Source organism: Macaca mulatta, chromosome 18, assembly GCF_049350105.2.
Source record: "Macaca mulatta isolate MMU2019108-1 chromosome 18, T2T-MMU8v2.0, whole genome shotgun sequence".
Taxonomy (NCBI): Eukaryota; Metazoa; Chordata; class Mammalia; order Primates; family Cercopithecidae; genus Macaca; species Macaca mulatta.
In genome coordinates this window covers 67,963,329-67,981,841 of record NC_133423.1, presented here as the reverse complement: position 1 = coordinate 67,981,841, position 18,513 = coordinate 67,963,329, and the positions used below count along the sequence as shown (strand labels likewise).

At 40.4% G+C, this 18,513-nt stretch overlaps 1 protein-coding gene across 2 annotated transcripts in view; it reads left to right on the top strand.

Moving 5' to 3' along the window:
• The first annotated feature begins 906 nt into the window (after positions 1-906).
• IMPACT (impact RWD domain protein) overlaps positions 907-18,513 on the top strand; it is a 30,861-nt gene continuing 13,254 nt past the window's right edge. The window contains 5 exon segments of one of the 2 annotated variants that reach the window (NM_001266051.1): positions 907-1,048; positions 2,163-2,291; positions 3,121-3,173; positions 4,564-4,626; positions 12,132-12,217. In NM_001266051.1, coding sequence (NP_001252980.1) covers positions 1,013-1,048; positions 2,163-2,291; positions 3,121-3,173; positions 4,564-4,626; positions 12,132-12,217 — 367 coding nt within the window. In that variant the 5' untranslated portion in view covers positions 907-1,012. 2 annotated transcript variants of the gene reach the window in all.

Sequence of the window (18,513 nt, the reverse complement as noted above, 5' to 3'; positions counted from 1 at the left end):
GAACTCCTAACTCTGAGAAGAGTTTTATTTTTCTGTACAATGATTTATCTTAAGAGAACAGTTTTAAAGGGGGCCAGAAAAATACCCATGATTAAGGAAGAAAGATGTAGTATTTTGAGTTTTTGTGTATTATGTGTGAAGAAAAGTGAAGCAAGCAAGGATGCCTTGCAATCAAGAGAATGACTGCCCGATTGAGGTGTCTTGAATAAGGTGGTTGATATAATTCATAACCAAAGTATTAGAATGTCATGGAACGTGTGTTATCGGCGAGGAAGTAATGGCAAACTGATTCATTTTTTGGGAAAATGAATCAATGCTCTAGTTGACTGGCATAACTACTATCTCGCACAAAAGTTGCCCCCACAATATTCAAGGAGACTAAAGAAAACGATCGCAATACAACAGTGAATGGGAGAATAAGGTTTCTCCTCACGCTTTCAAAATTACTGCCAGCCTTCTCTGTTCTCCAGTTTTGGTGAATCACACCTAACTTTGCCAAAATCCGACAAAACTTGAAACATGTTAAAAACAAACACACAAAACCTTTGCCTGGGAACGTAAAGACGAGTCTGGGGCTGTGGACTGAGGTTTGAGTCCCTTCCCGGGACGCGGCGGTAAATGACTCCCCAAAGTCTCCTGGGCGTTCCGATGGCGCCAAGGCCGCAATGGGCAAGCGAAAGCCCCCCGCCCCGGCACATTCCCAGGAGACAGAGCCAAGAAAGCCTCCCGCAGCAACTCCGGAGGGCTGGCTTTCCCTGTGTCTTTGCCCTACGGGAGAGTGGAAAGGCGGGAGCGAGGCCCCAACGGAGAACCCCACAACAAACCCGGGAGCCCGGAGCCCCTTGCATCGTTCGGCCCGCAACCCGGAAGCAGATGCCGGCTGCGCGGCGTGGCAGGGTTGCGGTTCCGGGTCCGGCCGCGCCGCAGCCAGCTCTCGGCTCGCAGCCGCAGCGCCCCGCCCCCGCGCTCCGGACCTGGCAGGCGGCGGCTGCAGGGCCGGTCCCTGGGCCACATGGCTGAGGGGGACGCAGGGAGCGACCAGAGGCAGGTGAGGCCCCGGCGGGGTGCTGACTCTCCAGGCTCGGCTCGGGCTCGCCTCGCCACCCCAGTCCTCCTCAGCCGAGGGGCACTCCGCCCGGGGCAGCTCCGGGTTCCGCCAGCACCGGCCACGCCATTTGCTCCACCGCGTTCCATTTTTCCGGCGCTTCCCCTCGGCGAGCGCTCTTAGGCCGGCAGCTCCTCGGCGGTCACGGGCTGGGCCTGTCTCGGACGGTGTCCTCGTCAACCATTAACACGCGACTAAGCAGCTCTGGGCCGAAGGCAAAAACCAGGGTTTCGCTCCCCACCCTGTCGCCGCCGGGTCATCTTGGACAAATCACTTAAGAATTCGGGTTTCCCCCTTTGCAAAATGGGCGTTAGCCCAGACCCTGCACGTCCCCGAGAGCCCACCGAATCTCACTCCTTCTGGTCCTTGGCATCGAGCTTTCCCTGTGCCTTGTTCACGTGGGCGATCATATGTCTTTTCTTACAGGGCTGTGAGTACAAAATGAAATGCTGCGAAGTCGAATGGATGCTTTGCTTCCCATCTTTTCCCTTTAGGTCCTCCAGTTATTTTTCTGTTTTAACCCCAAGCCCAAAGAATAATTTATGAAATGTTTTAAGGGTTTGATTACCACCCACCCACCCATCCAGTCCTTGTGTATCCCCTCCACGCCACACAAAATTTCATTCGAAAGAACCAGTGAGACACCCAGGAGGAGTACACAGATAATGTGGGGCAGAGCTATTGGAGGTAGGAGTCGGGTGGAGATTACCTGTTAAAAAAGAGAAGGTGGAACAGAGAAGATAGGTTTATCTTTTCATGTGTGAATGGTCATTACAAAGTATGGGAGTGCATATATATTACATTTTGGCTCAGTAGTGGCCAAAAGCACAGTAACGCAGTAGCAAGCCTGGCTCCAGTCATTGGAGTAGCGCCTAGCAACCACCCAGAGAGTAGAACACGGTGACCTGCTCTTAAGAAACATTTGCCCTGGTAAGGCTCATCTAGGAATCTTTTATCTATGCTGGTAATGTTGAATGCGAATACCTTATAAAGTAGTAAGAATAGGATTTTAAGATATGTACATTTGTTGACTTTTTAAAACATCAATTTCTTTCAGAATGAGGAAATTGAAGCAATGGCAGCCATTTATGGCGAGGAATGGTGTGTCATTGACGACTGTGCCAAAATATTTTGTATTAGAATTAGCGACGATATAGATGACCCCAAATGGACGCTTTGCTTGCAGGTACTTTTTCCCCCTTCCCTGCAGCCATCTTTCAGTTACAATATTAACTATATGGTTGACTTCTGTATTCTAGTGATTATTTGTGTTGTTTTCTAAATTGTTGTTGGCTTTTGTCAATGGTGAAACACGTGGGCAGTTACATCTCAGATCACTTTCAAATCATACATTGATTGATGGTTTCAATCTTTCTAATCCAGTGCTTTTAATCATTTAGAAGTGTTAATGTACCCTTGAGAGACTGTAGTTTTTCTTCCCTTCATTATTCTCTTCATCTAACAGGAAAGGGTCCAAACCTGGAAAGATGCCTAACATTTAAAAGGAAGGAGAGGTTAATAATGTAGATGACTGGTAGAGGAGACACTCATTTCTTTATTAATTGAGAATCAATGATCAATTATCAGTTGTAATTAGGATAAAATAAATGAAAAGGTCAGCTATGGCTTTTCTTAGTGCTTAATCTTTGATGACTGCTTGTATGTACTTTCAGCATAAAGGAGGCAAAACAGTTTTTGCCAGTGTTTGTTTTTATAATACTGATTTGAAAAGAAGTATGTGTATGGTTCTTTATTGTATGTTAGCTGTTTCATATAGTTAATAGTGTTTCCTAGGATTTTTGTAGTATTTCTTTTGAAATACTGAAAAGTGCCCAGAAAATATTATAATGCCACTCCATCCACTTGGGGTCAGGGTATAATGTCCATATTTCAGTTTTCGTTTTCCTTTCACCTCTATCCTCCTTGCCCTTTTTGTCCGGTTGCTAGCTTTGTAAATATGGTTACTTTTGAACCTTGATGAAGTGTAAACAGATGTTTTTGAACCTGCATTGTAGGTGATGCTGCCAAATGAATACCCAGGTACAGCTCCACCTATCTACCAGTTGAAGTAAGCTGTATTTCTACATTTATATTGCTATAAAAAGATTATATTTTGAAAGATGTTTATACTGTACTTTGCATTTACGGGAAATATCTTTCTTATTAAAATGTATATAGAAATTAAAAATACCTTTTGAGTTTGGTATAGAGCATTTAAATAAAAATTAAATTCTATAAAACAGTGGAATATGCCACTTTGTATGAAAGAGAATCACAAGGTTCGTAGAGGTGAAGTAGCTGCAGAATTGTCTTTAGAGATGAGGAAGGAAACCTTCCTCTTGAGCCTAGTAATCTAGAAACCTTGGCCGTTAGAGTTTCTCCAAACCTAGTTCTCCTGACCTAACCACAGTTCCTTGATGTACATGTAAGACTGCGTGCCTTCCAGGAGTTACTTATGATGCTTCTGGTGTTTCTACCTGCCCCTTTCCCCATTGATGTTGATGAACCATCTTCTTAGAAGCCCAAGCTTAATCTTTTATGAGTCATGACCTGTTGATGCAAGTGATATTTCATCTACCTTGGCCCCGTCACCCAGTAATATGTATAAACCCTTGGGAACAGAATTGCATAAACTCAATTACTAGGCTGGTCTGATTGTAGACCAGTAATTGATTTATAACCAGTAATTGATCACAACTGGTTAGATTACTTTGTTTCTTCACTCCCACTGCTTCACTTAATTAGCCTTAAAAAAAAAAAAAAACTCAATTACTAGAATTTTTACCTATTAGTTTTTTTGTGCACATATTTTAAAACCATAGCATTAATGCTTACTGTTAATAATGGTTCTGTAAATTTTTATTTTTATTTATTGCAAATGATAGATATAGAATGCTTGTAAACATAAATATCCTTTTCAGAAATTTTTTTTTTTTTTTTTTTATGAGATGGAGTCCTGCTCTGTCTGTCTCCCAGGCTGGAGTGCGGAGGCGTGCTTGGCTCATGCAAGCTCCACCTCCCGGGTTCATGCCATTCTCCTGCCTCAGCCTCCTGAGTAGCTGGGACTAGAGGTGCCCACTACTGTGCCTAGCTAATTTTTGTATTTTTGGTAGAGACGGAGTTTCGCCATGTTAGCCAGGATGGTCTTGATCTCCTGACCTCGTGATCCGCCTGCCTTGGCCTCCCAAAGTGGTGGGATTATAAGCATGAGCCACCGCGCCTGGCCAATTTTTAAACCATTAAAACAGAGTAATTTTGGTGTGGGTTTTGTCATGGTTTCTTGGGAAGGCTGAATGAATTAATGCTAATTAAAGCATTTTGTGACTATATAGATTTATACAAATATAAGACCGTTTTATGAAAATAATTTTTTAAAGCCCTGTTTGTGATGTAATCAGTAATTTGAGATATAAACATAATTCTTGAATAATCTTCTTAATTGTTTTATTTAATCTTAGTGCTCCTTGGCTTAAAGGGCAAGAACGCGCGGATTTATCAAATAGCCTCGAGGAAATATATATGTAAGTGACAGGTAATTTTAAAAAAATAATTCTGTTAGTGATTGTATTGTGGGCTTTTGTTGAACCTGTGAACCCTTTGTTAGAACCTTTCTAAACTTTTTAAAGCTACTTCTGCTTTAACAAAAAGAATTCACTTGAAGAGACCTTGAAAGGTTAGTTATATAATTTTATATATACATTTGATAGCTTCTACTTAGATACAAAAATACAGCAACATTTAGAGCTAATAACTATAAAAAACACTTAGCCAAGCTGGGTACGATGGCATAGGCTTGTAATCCCAGCTATTCAGGAGGTTGAGATGGGAGGATTGCTTGAACCCAGGAGTTCAAGACTAGCCTGGGCAATACAGTGAGACCCCCATCTCAAGCTCAATAAATTAAAAAAAATTATTTGCTAAAAGGATCTTAATTAAAAAAAACACTTAGCCAACTGTGAAAGTAAATTCAGAGATACTGCTCTTGATTTGGTATTTTCATAGGCTATGTAGAATGAAATTGATAACAGAATCCTAAGTGTAATTATGTATTAAATGTCTATGTACCTTGAGTGGTAATTTCCCTTGTATTAGGCCATAAGACTCAGAATCTCTTGATGGGCTATATTTTTCGTTCATTCCTTCATTCAATAAATATTACATGGCAGGCACTGTACTAGATCCTGGTTGCAGGTATGGCTAGCATGAACAGAAGTGCCCTTTATCATGGCAGTTAGAATTTCTGGTGGGGGAGAGGTATTACTTATAACATTGTAAAAATGAATATAACAATAGCTGTGGTAAGTTCTATGAAAGGAAGATATGCCAGACTAATTGAATTTGAAACAAGACCTGACATAGTCTAGGAGGTGAGGGATGGCTTGTTTGACTTAAAAGCAGAGTTAATTAGGGAACGATAATTCCAGTGAGAGGCCACAGCACAAGGCTTGGTGTCAGGGAGCTTGGCACGTTGTAGGAAACAGTGATGGTGATATGCAGTGGTAAGAGACAGGATGAGATGGAGGGAATATGGTAGGAAAAGGACCTGGAGAGGTAGACAAGACAGGTCCTCCAGAGTTTTGTAGGTTATGTTAAAGATTCTGTCTTTATACTAAGAATAGTTGGAAGTAGAGAAGGGTTTTAGGTAGTAGGGTGCCGTGATAAGATTTTCTCTGTTTTTTTGAGACAGGTTCTTGCTCTCTTGCCCAGGCTGGAGTGCAGTGGCACAATAGTGACTCACTGCAGTCTTGACCTCCGAGGTTCAAGCGATTTCTCCCACCTCAGCCTCCCGAGTAGCTGGGGCTATAGATACATGCCACCATGCCCAGCTAATTTTATTTTTTTTAATTAAATAATTAAAAAAAATTTTTTTTGAGATGGAGTCTTGCTCTGTCGCCCAGGCTGGAGTGCAGTGGTGTGATCTCTGCTCACTGCAACCTCTGCCTCTCGGGTTCAAGCAATTCTTCAGCCTCAGCCTCCCGAGTAACTGGGACTATAGGCGCCTGCCATCACGCACAGCCAATGTTTGTATTTTTAGTAGAGGCAGGGTTTCACCATGTTGGCCAGGCTGGTCTCGAACTCCTGACCTCAAATGATCCACCCACCTTGGCCTCCCAAAGTGCTAGGATTACAGGCACGAGTCACCATGCTCTGCCTTCAGCTAATTTTTTTAAAAATTATTTTTTTGTAGAGATGGAGCCTTGGTTTGTTGTCCAGGTGGTCTCAAACTCCTGGCCTCAAGCAGTTCTGCCTTGGCCTCCCAAGGTGCAGAGACACAGGTTTAAGCCACTGTGTCTGGCCATGATAATATTTTCATTTAAAAAAGAGCATTCTAGGGCCAGTGTGATGGCTCACACCTGTAAACCCAGCACTTTGAGTGGCTGAGGCAGGTGGATCATGAGGACCGCGGTTCAAGACCAGCCTGACCAACACGGTGAAACCCCGTCTCTACTAAAAATACAAACACATTAGTTGGGCATGGTGGCGGGCGCCTGTAATCCCAGCTACTTGGGAGGCTGAGGCAGGAGAATCGCTTGAAACTGGAAGGCGGAGGTTGCAGTGAGCCGAGGTTGCGCCACTGCACTCTAGCCTAGGCAACGAGAGCAAAAACTCTGTCTCAAAAATAAATAAATAAATAAATAAATAAATAAATAAGATCATTCTATTTCTGTTTGAAGTAGTGTTTGGAAGGTAGCAAGAGTAGATGTGGGACATCAGTTAGGGGGCTAATGCAGTTGTCTAGAGAAGATATAACTATGATTTAGATTAATTTTAATGAAATAATTTAGTAAAATAAATAATGTTCTGGAATATCAGTTTTACTGTAATCCAGGATCTAGTAAGGATTGTATTATATGTTCTAGGTGGCCACTCCATTTGGTACAGTGACAGTCCCTCTTTGTGTCCCTGGGATCCAGGCCAGGTTTCTTTTCCTTCCAAAATATTTAATTAGAAAATGGTAAGTTGTTGTGGAATCCATTCTACTTATTCCTGCCTAGAGCAAGTATGGTCTTTCTTGGGTCCCCATTTAGTGATTCCATCATGCTTGGCGGAAGTATAAGTATTTCCTTAATTAAATGTTTTCTGAGATCTCTCCCTAACATTATTGGCCACTCCAACTTCTGTGCCCCCAACAAACTTCTTTCTATAATCCTCTCTTATTTGCCAATTTATCTGCCCACTACCCCCAGCCCCCGAATATAATAAGATCAGTATACTGCGGATTTGTTCACCATTAACACCAGAATTGTTCATGTAGTGGCCATTTTTCAGCTCTTACCTAACTTTTGGTGATATTGACCACTTCCTCCTTGTAAATCTTTCCACATTTAACTTCCATCATGTTAATCACATTCATCAGTTAGCGTTTTTTCTTACCCGGGTACAATGTCATACACTCAGAAGTGGCTCTTCACCTGCCTATCCCCTATCCCAAACATCCTCCTTTTACTAAAAGATACCTTCCCACAGGACACAACTTTCCTTTTCTCTTTAACTAGTTCACTTGAGCTATTTGAGACTTAGGAAGTGTCAGAAATTATAGTTTGTTCTAATGGTGGGATATGGTGTCTTGTTTATTAAATGTGCTCGAATAACCTTGGTCCAGTGATTATTATTTTCACACATGTAGTCTAAATAGAAATACACATCTTACTTGTAAAACTTTTTTTTTTTTTTTTAAATAGGGCCTCACTGTATTGCCCAAGCTAGCCTTGAACTCCTGGGCTCAAGCCTCAAGTGATCCTCCTGCTTCAGCCTCCCAAGTAGCTGGGACTACAGGCACATACCATCACACCTGGATTTATTTTTAAAACTTTTATGTGACAACTTTTTTTTTTTTTTTTTCTGAGACTGAGTCTTGCTCTATTGCCCAGGCTGGAGTGCAGTGGCGCGATTTCAGCTTACTGCAACCTCTGCCTCCCAGGTTCAAGCAATTTTCATGCCTCAGCCTCCTGAGTAGCTGAGATTACAGGTGAGCGCCTGTACACCTGGCTAATTTTTGTATTTTTAATAGAGATGGGGTTTCAGCATTTTGTCCAGGCTGGTTTTGAACTTCTGACCTCAAGTGATCCACCTGCCTCGGCCTCCCAAAGTGCTGGGATTACAGGCATGAGCCACTGCGCCTGGCCTTTGTGACAACTTTTAATCATATTTTCCATATAATTCCAGCAGAGGGCAGCAAGGGAAAAATACAGGTTTTTAGAAATTAAACATGAGCCAAGTGTGGTAGCTTTTGTTTGTAATCCCAGCATTTTCGGAAGCCAATGTGGGAGGATTGCTTGAAGCTAGAAGTTTGAGGCCAGCCTGGGCAGCATTGTGAGACCTTCCGCATCTCTATAGAAATTTAAAAAATAAAAATTAACTGGATATGATGGGGCGTGCCTGTAATCCCAGCTACTTGGAAGGCTGAGGTAGAAGGATCACTGGAGTCCAGGAGGTCGAAGTGAAGTCACTGCACTCCAGTCTGGATGATAGAGTGAGACACTGTCTCAAAAATAAATAAATAAAAAGTAAGTCTGTGAAGAAGAGACTCTTTAGAAGAGCAGTCAGTAACTCAGGAGGGATATAGTGGAGGCCTTTATTAAGGCAACAAGAATACGAATGGAGAAGAAGGTCAGTTAAAGAAATACTTAAAAATATATTGGCCAGGCGCAGTGGCTCATGCCTGTAATCCCAGCACTTTGGGAGCCTGAGGCAGGCAAATCACCTGAGGTCAGGGGTTTGAGAGAGACCAGCCTGACCAACATGGAGAAACCCCATCTCTACTAAAAATGCAAAATTATCCAGACGTGGTGGCGCATGCCTATAATCCCAGCTACTTGGGAGGCTGAGGCAGGAGAATCACCTGAACCCAGGAGGCAGAGGTTGCAGTGAGCTGAGATCGCGCCATTGCACTGCAACCTGGGCAACAAGAGCAAAACTCCGTCTCAAAAAAAATATATATATATATATAAGCTAGGATTTGGTGATTGATTAGATGTAGGTTAGTTTGGTTATTGTACCTACTTTTTTTTTTTCCTGAGATGGGGTCTCTCTCTGTTGCCTAGGCTGGAGTGCAGTGGCATGATCGTAGTTCACTGCAACCTTGACCTCCTGGGCCCAAGTGTTCCTCCTGCCTTAGCCTCCCGAGTGTCTGGGTTTATAGGTGTGCCACCACTGGCTAATTTTTTTTTTTTTTTTTTGTAAAGAAAGGGTCTCGCTACCTTGCCCAGACTTATCTGAAATTCCTGGCCTCGTGTGATCTATCTGCCTCTGCATGTCAAAATGTTGAAATTACAGGCATGAGCTATTGTGCCCAGCCCTTAATTTTTATTTAAATATTTTGCATATGAATATTTTGAATAAATGAAAATATTTTGATAAAACAAAAAGTAAATACATTTAAAATACTTAGAATATGATACTATTTAAGATAAAATGAAAAGGATTACAAGTTTTTTATAGTATTTGATTTTGTGAATTTCTATTATAGCAATATTTAATTTAGAATCCAAGAAGATAATTTTTGAAATTTTCTACATCTCTTCACCTTTTGATGCATCATGGAATCTTAGGTTTTAATGTTGGTGAGTGAGGCTTCTTGAATCAAAAATTACATTGGATAAAGTTAAACAGACAAGGAAGACTGTATTCAAGGCCCCTGCAATAAGGGAAAGAGGCCAGAACCAAGTGTAAACTCAACTCCTCTGAAACAAAAGGCAGATGGGTTTTTAAGGGCCAGGATGAGCTAGTGCAAAAGTACTGAAAGATATTATGTGGGACCATTAATCGGGTGTGTTGGGCATATTAAGTCATTGTTGAGTCTGCAAATATTTCTCTTTGTAAGTAGGCCATGTGCGTTTACTAATACGTACCCATTGAAGTTAGCCTCCTGTACTTCCACAGAGACTGGAAGATAAGGGCAATGTCTTCTTTGATGATGTGTTTCAAAGGGATGGTTCCCAGGTCCTTGAGAAAGACATTTCCTGGGTTGTAAAACCAATTAAAGTTTTCTGTAAAACGATTTACATATATCTCAAAGAGACAGAGAAGGAATTTACAGTGACAAGTTCTGTAAAGAAAATGCTCTAAGAAAAGGCAGGTAAGGTCCTAGAGTCAGGAATGGGCCCATATAAAGTTTAGTCTAGCTGAGGTTAAGGCTGTTTCAGTCAGACTTTTGGAGTCAGTTTTTAAAATAGTGGCATCTCTTTGTGTCTGTTTTCTCATCTGTAGAAAGGGGATCATATTGTCAGCATTAAACTAGCAGCTATCTTTTTTTTATTCTTTAAATTTTTTTTTTTTTAGTTTTTTGAGTCTTGCTGTGTTGCCCAGGCTGGAGTGCAGTGTCACAATCATAGCTCACTTCAGCCTCCAAGCTTCCGGGTTCAAGTGATCCTTCCACCTCAGCCTCCTAAGTAGCTGGGATTACGGGCACCCATCACTGTGCCTGGCTAAGTTTTTGAATTTCTTGCAGAAACGGAGCCTCGCTTTGTTGCCCAGGCTGGTCTCAAACTCTTGGTTTTAAGCTATCTTCCTACAGTGCTAAGAGTATAGGTGTGAGCAACCACATCTGGCTGGTTTTTTTTTGTTTGTTTTCTGTTTTTTGTTTTTTTTTGTTTGTTTGTTTTTGAGAAGGAGTCTTTTTCTGTTGCCCAGGCTGGAGTGCAGTGGCACGATCTCCACTCACTGCAACCTCCACCTCCCAGGCTCAAGCAATCCTCCCACCTCAGCTTCCTGAGTAGCTGGGATTACAGGCACCACCACATCTGGCTAATTTTTGTATTTTTTTTGTAGAGAAGGGATTTTGCCATGTTGCCCAGGCTGGTCTCGAACTCCTGAGCTTAGGTGATCTGCCCACCCTGGCCCCCCCAGAGTGCTTTGATTACACTACACCCGGCCCTGGACTGTTCTTATTTTAAAAAGCATCTCTTCCAGCTTATAATATTGAAAATTAGGTGACGGAAACTCAGATCAAATGATTAGTTTAACTTTACACAGCTTAGTGCATTTTAGTGAATAGCTTTACTGTTATATCAACCAATACAAGTATTTAGTTTTAGTACTAGGAATTGTAGTGATGTGGGGTGTGATGGGGAGGATTTGAGGGTACAGAATTATTTGAAAACGTTGTTTTTTTCTGTCTGCTTGTTTTGAAAGTTTCGGTGGGTGCTGATGAATAGTAATAAAGAGAGATAATGGTTTCAAGGGAAACTGTTAGAGGAAAGAGGTGAAGTGTTGCTGTATAGTAGTGTGGTGATATCTTTAAACACATACCATACTTATCTACAGTTAGTGTCTTTCTCTAAAGAGCAGACGCTTGGGCCTTTATTTTATTGCTGTTGCCATCATTTAACATAACTATGGACATGACTTCAAAACCCGTGACACATTCTTTTTCTCAGTGATCCTTTGAGATGGATTTCGTTACCCGGGACAACCAAATATCATTTGGAACCAAAATTTATCAATTTAGGCAATAGAATATTTATTTAGGCAATAGAATATTAGGCAATAGAATGTTTTGTCAGAAACAAGATATGAATATAAAATTGTTGAATTGTCTTTTAGATCTTGTAAATTGACTCCCTGAAGGAGTTCCCCATATGCTTTGCATTCTTTGTTGTTGAGATAAGTATACTAAATGATAAGGGTACCAAATAAGTGGTTTGAAATTCTTTAAAAAGTTTTAAAAAATCAAGCAATGATCATACTGAAAGATTGTATCCACTTACAGAAACTAAGTCACATTTATATTTCTCTAATCCATCTAGTTTGGAAATGTTTATTCCCCTCTTTAGTTACCACTCTTCTGCTTATTTTAAAGTTAGCCATGTTAATTTTGGAGTCGACTGGAATTTTTAAGGTTGCTATAACCTGTATTAAATACTCAGACACAAATGTTGATAAACCCCAGGTTTTTATAAATTATTTTAAAAAAGAAATGGTTAGATTGTTTATAATGTCTTTGATTGTAAATGTCAATATCTTCTTGAATTTGAGAAGATGATTTTTGAAATAACAAATTTTGTTTTCCCTGAATTTTGTTTAGACAGAATATCGGTGAAAGTATTCTTTACCTGTGGGTGGAGAAAATAAGAGATGTTCTAATACAAAAATCTCAGATGACAGAACCAGGTAGGATTGAAAAATACTATCAATAGTCTTTTAACTTATAATTACATTTTTATGTAGATACTCTAATTGAAATTTAATATGAAAATCTGTATTCTGGTTTAAGGTTTGTATATTATAAAATCCAAGTTTCTCTGAAAAGTTTCATTACTTATGTAATTATAGTTATTTCTTTCTATAAGGTTTAGCGTCTTTGATTTCATATTATAGTATTCCTCCTTATCTGAGATTTCACTTTCCATGATTTCAGTTACCTGTGGTCAACTGTTGTCTGAAAATATTAAATGGAAGTTTCCAGAAATAATTCATAAGTTTTAAATTGTGTGCCATTCTGAAAATATTATGAAATCTTGGGCTGTGCCATTCTATCACTTCATCTCATCACATAGGCATTTATAATTTTACATCATCACAAGAAGGGTAAGTGCAGTGCAATATATATATATACACACACACATATATATATATATGGTTTTTTTTTTTTTGAGACAGAGTCTTGCTCTGTTGCCCAGGCTGGAGTGCAGTGGCGTGATCTCGGCTCACTGCAACCTCCGCCTCCCGGGTTCACATCATTCTCCTGCCTCAGCCTCCGCAGTAGCTGGGACTACAGGTGCCTGCCACCACGCCCGGCTAATTTTTTTTTGTATTTTTAGTAGAGATGGGATTTCACCATGTTAGGCAGGATGGTCTCGATCTCCTGACCTCATGATCTGCCTGCCTCAGCCTTCCAAAGGGCTGAGATTACAGGCATCAGCCACTGCGCCTGGCCTCAAAGTATGTTGTTATAATTGGCCTATTTTGGTTTTAATTATTGTTGTTCATCTCTTACTGTGACTAATTTATAAAATAAACTTTATCATAGATATGTATATATAGGAAAAAACAGCATATATAGGACTCAGTACTGTCTGTGCTTCGAGGCATCCACTGCAGGGTCTTAGAACATATCCCTTGCAGATAAAGAAGACTCCTGTATACTTTTATAGAAGTAGAATTTTATGGTGAAAGAACTTGGATCGAAAATTTCTGTTTTCTTTGACTATAGTTAAGGTAATGTGAACTTTGTAACTTTCCTCATGAATTATTAGACTACATAAATGAGATATTTCTTTCTTTCTTTCTTTCTTTTGAGACAGAGTCTCAGTTCATCACCCAGGCTGGAGTGCAGTGGTACGATCTCGGCTCACTGCAACCTGTGCCTCCCAGGTTCAAGCAATTCTCCTCCCTCAGCCTCCCAAGTAGCTGGGATTACAGGTGTATAACAACACGCCTGGCTAATTTTTGTCTTTTTAGGAGAGACAGGGTTTCACCATGTTGGCCAGGCTGGTCTTGAACTCCTGACCTCAAATGATCCACCTGCCTTGGCTTCCCAAAGTGCTGGGATTACAGGCATGAGCCGCTGTATCCAGCTGAGATATTAATTTCAAATGAGTCTAGTGTTTATAGAAAAAGAATTTTGGGAAGCACAGTGACCAATATTAGGATATAGAAATTAACTTTGCAGTTGAATTTTTTATTGAGATATAATTTATATGTCGTAATTACCCTTTTAAAGTGTACAGTTCAGTGGTTTTTAGTATTCCCATTGTTAGGCAGCCATTACTACTAATTTTAAAACATCTGAACATTTATATTTTGCTCTATTATTAATCTTCTATTGAATCATTTAAGTAGATGAACAACATGGAGGTTTTCAGTGTTTCCTCTTACTTCACTTGCTAGTCTTTGTTTCACTTACCACAAAGGCCTTTGAGAGGGTGAAATAACTCTATTTAACATGTTATTTCCAAATAGGATGTTCTTGTTACACTGCTAGAATTGTTTTTAATATGAGAAAAAGAGGGATTACAAAAGAACTTGGGCCTGTAATCCCAGCACTTTGGGAGGTCGAGGTGGGAGGATTGCTTGAGCCTGAAAGATCAAGGCTGCAGTGAGCTATGATCATGCCACTGCACTCCAGCCTGGGTGCAGGGTGAGATCCTGTCTCCAAAAAAAGAAGAAGAAAAGAAAAGAAAAACAGAACCTGGTAGTTTACTTACTAATTTTTTAGAAAGCTATTTACGGGAAACTATTTAGGACTCCTTTGGCAAAGTCAGTGTAAAGTTGATAGCAGTATATCTTTTTTTAGAGCCCTTTTACCATTTTTCTATGAGTGCAAGTATTTTTACTGCTTCTATTAAAATCAGAGAGATAAGGATAGACACTCGGTTCTCTATGGTATGATTATGACACGTTGCATGCCTGTATCAAAATATCTCATGTGTTCCATAAATATATACACCTGTTAAGTATCCACAAACATTAAAAAAAAGAGATAAATGACATGAAGATATTGTCTGTATAACAATCTTTCTCCAAGTATTTTCTTCAACTTTTTATGATCCATGTTCTGATTTTGTAGCATTTCAGGGCATCTATGAGAAAAGTATTCTCAGAATTCCAAAAACAAGTTATTTGTCAATCTGCCTTTCTAGAGATGGATTACAGAAATGGAATGTATTATAGTAAAAAATTAGGACTCTGAAAACTTTTGTATCACTTAACTCTTAGGAAATTTTAATAATTGATCTTAAAAATGACATTTTTTTCTGGGTACAGTGGCTCATGTCTGTAATCCTACCACTTTGGGAGGCTGAGGCAGGCAGATTACTTGAGGTCAGGAGTTTGAGACCAATCTGGCCAACATGGTAAAACCCCATCTCTACTAAAAATATAGAAACTAGCTGGGCTTGGTGACAGGTGCCTGTAATCCCAGCTACTCGGGAGACTGAGGCAGGAGAATTGCTTGAACCTGGGAGGTGGAGGTTACAGTGAGCTGAGATGGCCCCACTGTACTCCAGCCTGGGTGACAGAGTGTGACTCAGTCTCCAAAAAAAAAAAATAAAATAAATTAAAAAAATAAAATAAAATAATATTTTTCCTTACCTGTATCCATAATATAGTTTAACCACTCCTTAACTTTTGGAGTTACTGATTTGTGTTGTATAATTCATGATTTTGAATTTTTAGAAATTTTTTTGTTTGGATTATTTTCTTTAAAATTGTTTTTGTAGACTTCGTAATAAAGTGGAAGGCTTAACAATTCTGAAGAACTAAGAAGAAAAAGAGCTAGTGATCAGAATAGCTCATGGGAAGTCTCTTCTGCTAGTCATTTACTTGTTAAGTGATTCATTCTGGTTTCACTGTTAATCTTCAGTGCAGGTTTATTCGTTATCATTTATATATTGTTTCAGCATAGAAATTCTGATTTTGAACTGATTATACACAGCTGTTTACAATTTCTAAAACTTTTGAACTAATTTTAAACTTACAGAAAAGTTACAAAAATGGTGTGAAGGGCTCTTTTATATCCTTTACCCTGATTTCCTGTTAACATCCTATGTAACCATCATACAGTTATCAAGAGCAGAAAACTGACACTGGTGTGGTATTATTAACTAAACTAAGGAGCTTATTCAGATTTTACAAACTTACCAATATCCTTTCTGCTGTTGTAGGATCTTGTCTAGGATTCTACATTGTATTCCATTGTTGTGTCTCTTTACTCTCCTTTAGTCTGTAAACAGTTACTCAGTGTTTCCTTGACTTTTATAACCTTGACACTTAACGAAGACTACTGGTAGTTTTTTTGTAGAATGCCCCTGAATTTGGGTTTGTCCAGTGTTTTCTCACGCTTGGAGTGAGATTAGCCATTTTTGGCAAGAATACTAAAAAAATGCTGTTGCGTCTTTCATAGTGCAACGTATCAAGGAATTTATATCATATGCTTTTTTTTTTATTTTTTGAAACAATTTCGCTCTGTCACCCAGGCTGGAGTGCAGTGGCACAGTCTTGGCTCACTGCAGCCTCTGCCACCTGGGTTTAAGTGATTCTCCTGCCTCAGCCTCCCGAGGAACTGGGATCACATGCGCCTGTCACCATGCCTGGCTAATTTTTTGTGTGTTTTTAGTAGAGATGGAGTTCCACCATGTTGGCCAGGCTGATCTTGAACTCCTGACCTCAAGTGATCCGCCCGCCTCGGCCTCCCAAAGTGCTGAGATTATAGGCGTGAGCCACCATGCCTGGCCTATATGCCTTATTTTTAATTTTAATTTTAATTTTTGAGACTGAATATTGCTCTGTCACCCAGGCTGGAGTGTGGTGGCATGAACACATGGCTCACTGTAGCCTCCACCTCCCAGGCTCAAGCTATCCTCCCAGGCTTGGAGGATATAGCTGGGATATAGGGTGTAGCTCCAGCATAGGAAGACCCTGTCTCTACAAAGAATTTAAAAAGAGCTGGGAGTACAAAAAATTTTAAAAGTAGCAGGGAGTGGTGGTGTACTCCCAGCTACTTTTAAAATTTTTTGTACAGACGAGGTTGCCTAGGCTGGTCTCAAACTCCTGTGCTCAAGTGATGCTCCCGCCTCAATCTCCCAAAGTGCTGGGATTACAGGTGTGAGCCACTGTGTGTGCTGTATCATAGGCCTTATTATTGGTGATATTTACCTTGATATCTCAGTTAAGGTGGTGTTTGCCAGATGTCTCCACTGTAAATCCTGTAGTCAGGGTTCTCCAGAGAAACAGAACCAATAGAATGTATGCGTGTATATATATGTGTGTATGTACACACACACACACACACACACACACACACACAGAAATATATTTTAAGAAATTGGCTTATACAGTTGTGGAAGGTGGAAAGTCCAAAATTTGCAGGATAGGCCGGCAGGCTGGGGATCCAGGGAAGAGTGAATGTTATGGTTTGAAAACAAAGATGGTCTGCTGGAAAAATTTTCTCTTCTCGGGAAAGAGGAAAAATTTCCTCTTCCTGGGTAGAAAAATTTCTACCAAGAAAAGACCTCTGGGGAGGTCAGTCTTTTCATGTTAAGGCCGTCAGCTGATTGGATGAGGCCCATATGGAAGAAAGTCTGCTTTACTCAAAGTAACTGAGTTAATTATTAATCTCATCCAAAAAATACCTTCAGAGAAAAATCTAGAATAGTGTTTAACCAAATATATGGGTACTGAGGCTGGGCACAGTGGCTTGCACCTGTAATCCCAGCACTTTAGGAGGCCAAGGTGGGTGGATCACTTAAGGTCAGGAATTCAGGACCAGCGTGGCCAAACATAGTGAAACCCCATCTCTACTAAAAATACAAAAATTAGCCGGGCATGGTGGTGTGTGCCTGTAATTGTGGCTACTTGGGAGGTTGAGGCAGGAGAATCACTTGAACCCGGGGAGGTGGAGGTTGCAGTGAGCTGAGATGGCACCACCATACTCCAGCCTGGGTGACAGAATGAGACTGTGTCAAACAAAAGTAAACAAATATATGGGTACTGTGGCCTAGCCAAGTTGATATGTAAGATTAACCACTGCGGTTACTATCTTTCTCTTTGTAGCTTGAGGGAGATACTTTGAAGCTATGCTAATATCCTGTTTCTCCTTAAACTTTCAGCCACTAATTTTAGCATCTATCCATGGAACTTGTCAACAGTATTTATTACTGTGGTGTTTGCCTGATGATGATTTTCTATTTTCTTCATTTCTTCTTCATTTAGTAATTGGAATTCTATTATGAGGAAGGGATGTCTGTCCTCCCCATTTATGTATTTATTTGTTTATCTGTTTATTATTTATATCAGTATAGACTCATGTATATTATTTCAGTCCATGGGTTAAAATGCCATAAGATCATTTTTTTTTGTTGTTGTTGCTCAAATTGTTCTAGCTTTGACCTTTAAGGGCCCCTTCAGGTTAGCTCCTGTGTTCTTTTTATAAGCCCCATCTCCTTTTGAGCATTTCCCAGTTTGTGGATCCACACAACATTCCAGGTTCATCTTATAATTTCCTTGCTCCAACTCAGGAATCAACCAGTTCTCCTATGGGCTGAGTGCTGGTTCCTACCATTGAAGAATGGTGTTTAGAACCCAAGACCTGGGCACGGCACGTTGGCTCACGCCTGTAATCCCAGCTCTTTGGGAGGCCGAGGCAGGTGGATCATGAGGTCAGGAGATCGAGGCTAACACGGTGAAACCCCATCTCTACTAAAAATACAAAAAATTAGCTGGGCGTGGTGGTGGGCACCTGTAGTTCCAGCTACTCGGAAGACTGAGGCAGGAGAATGGCATGAACCCGGGAGGCGGAGCTTGCAGTGAGCTGAGATCACCCCACTGTACTCTAGCCTGGGCGACAGAGCGAGACTCCATCTCAAAAAAAAAAAAAACAAAACAAAAACCCAAGACCCAGTAATTTTTTTAAAACAGCATCGTTTCTTATCTGCATCGTAGAGTAATTGTGTCTCATATTCACATAG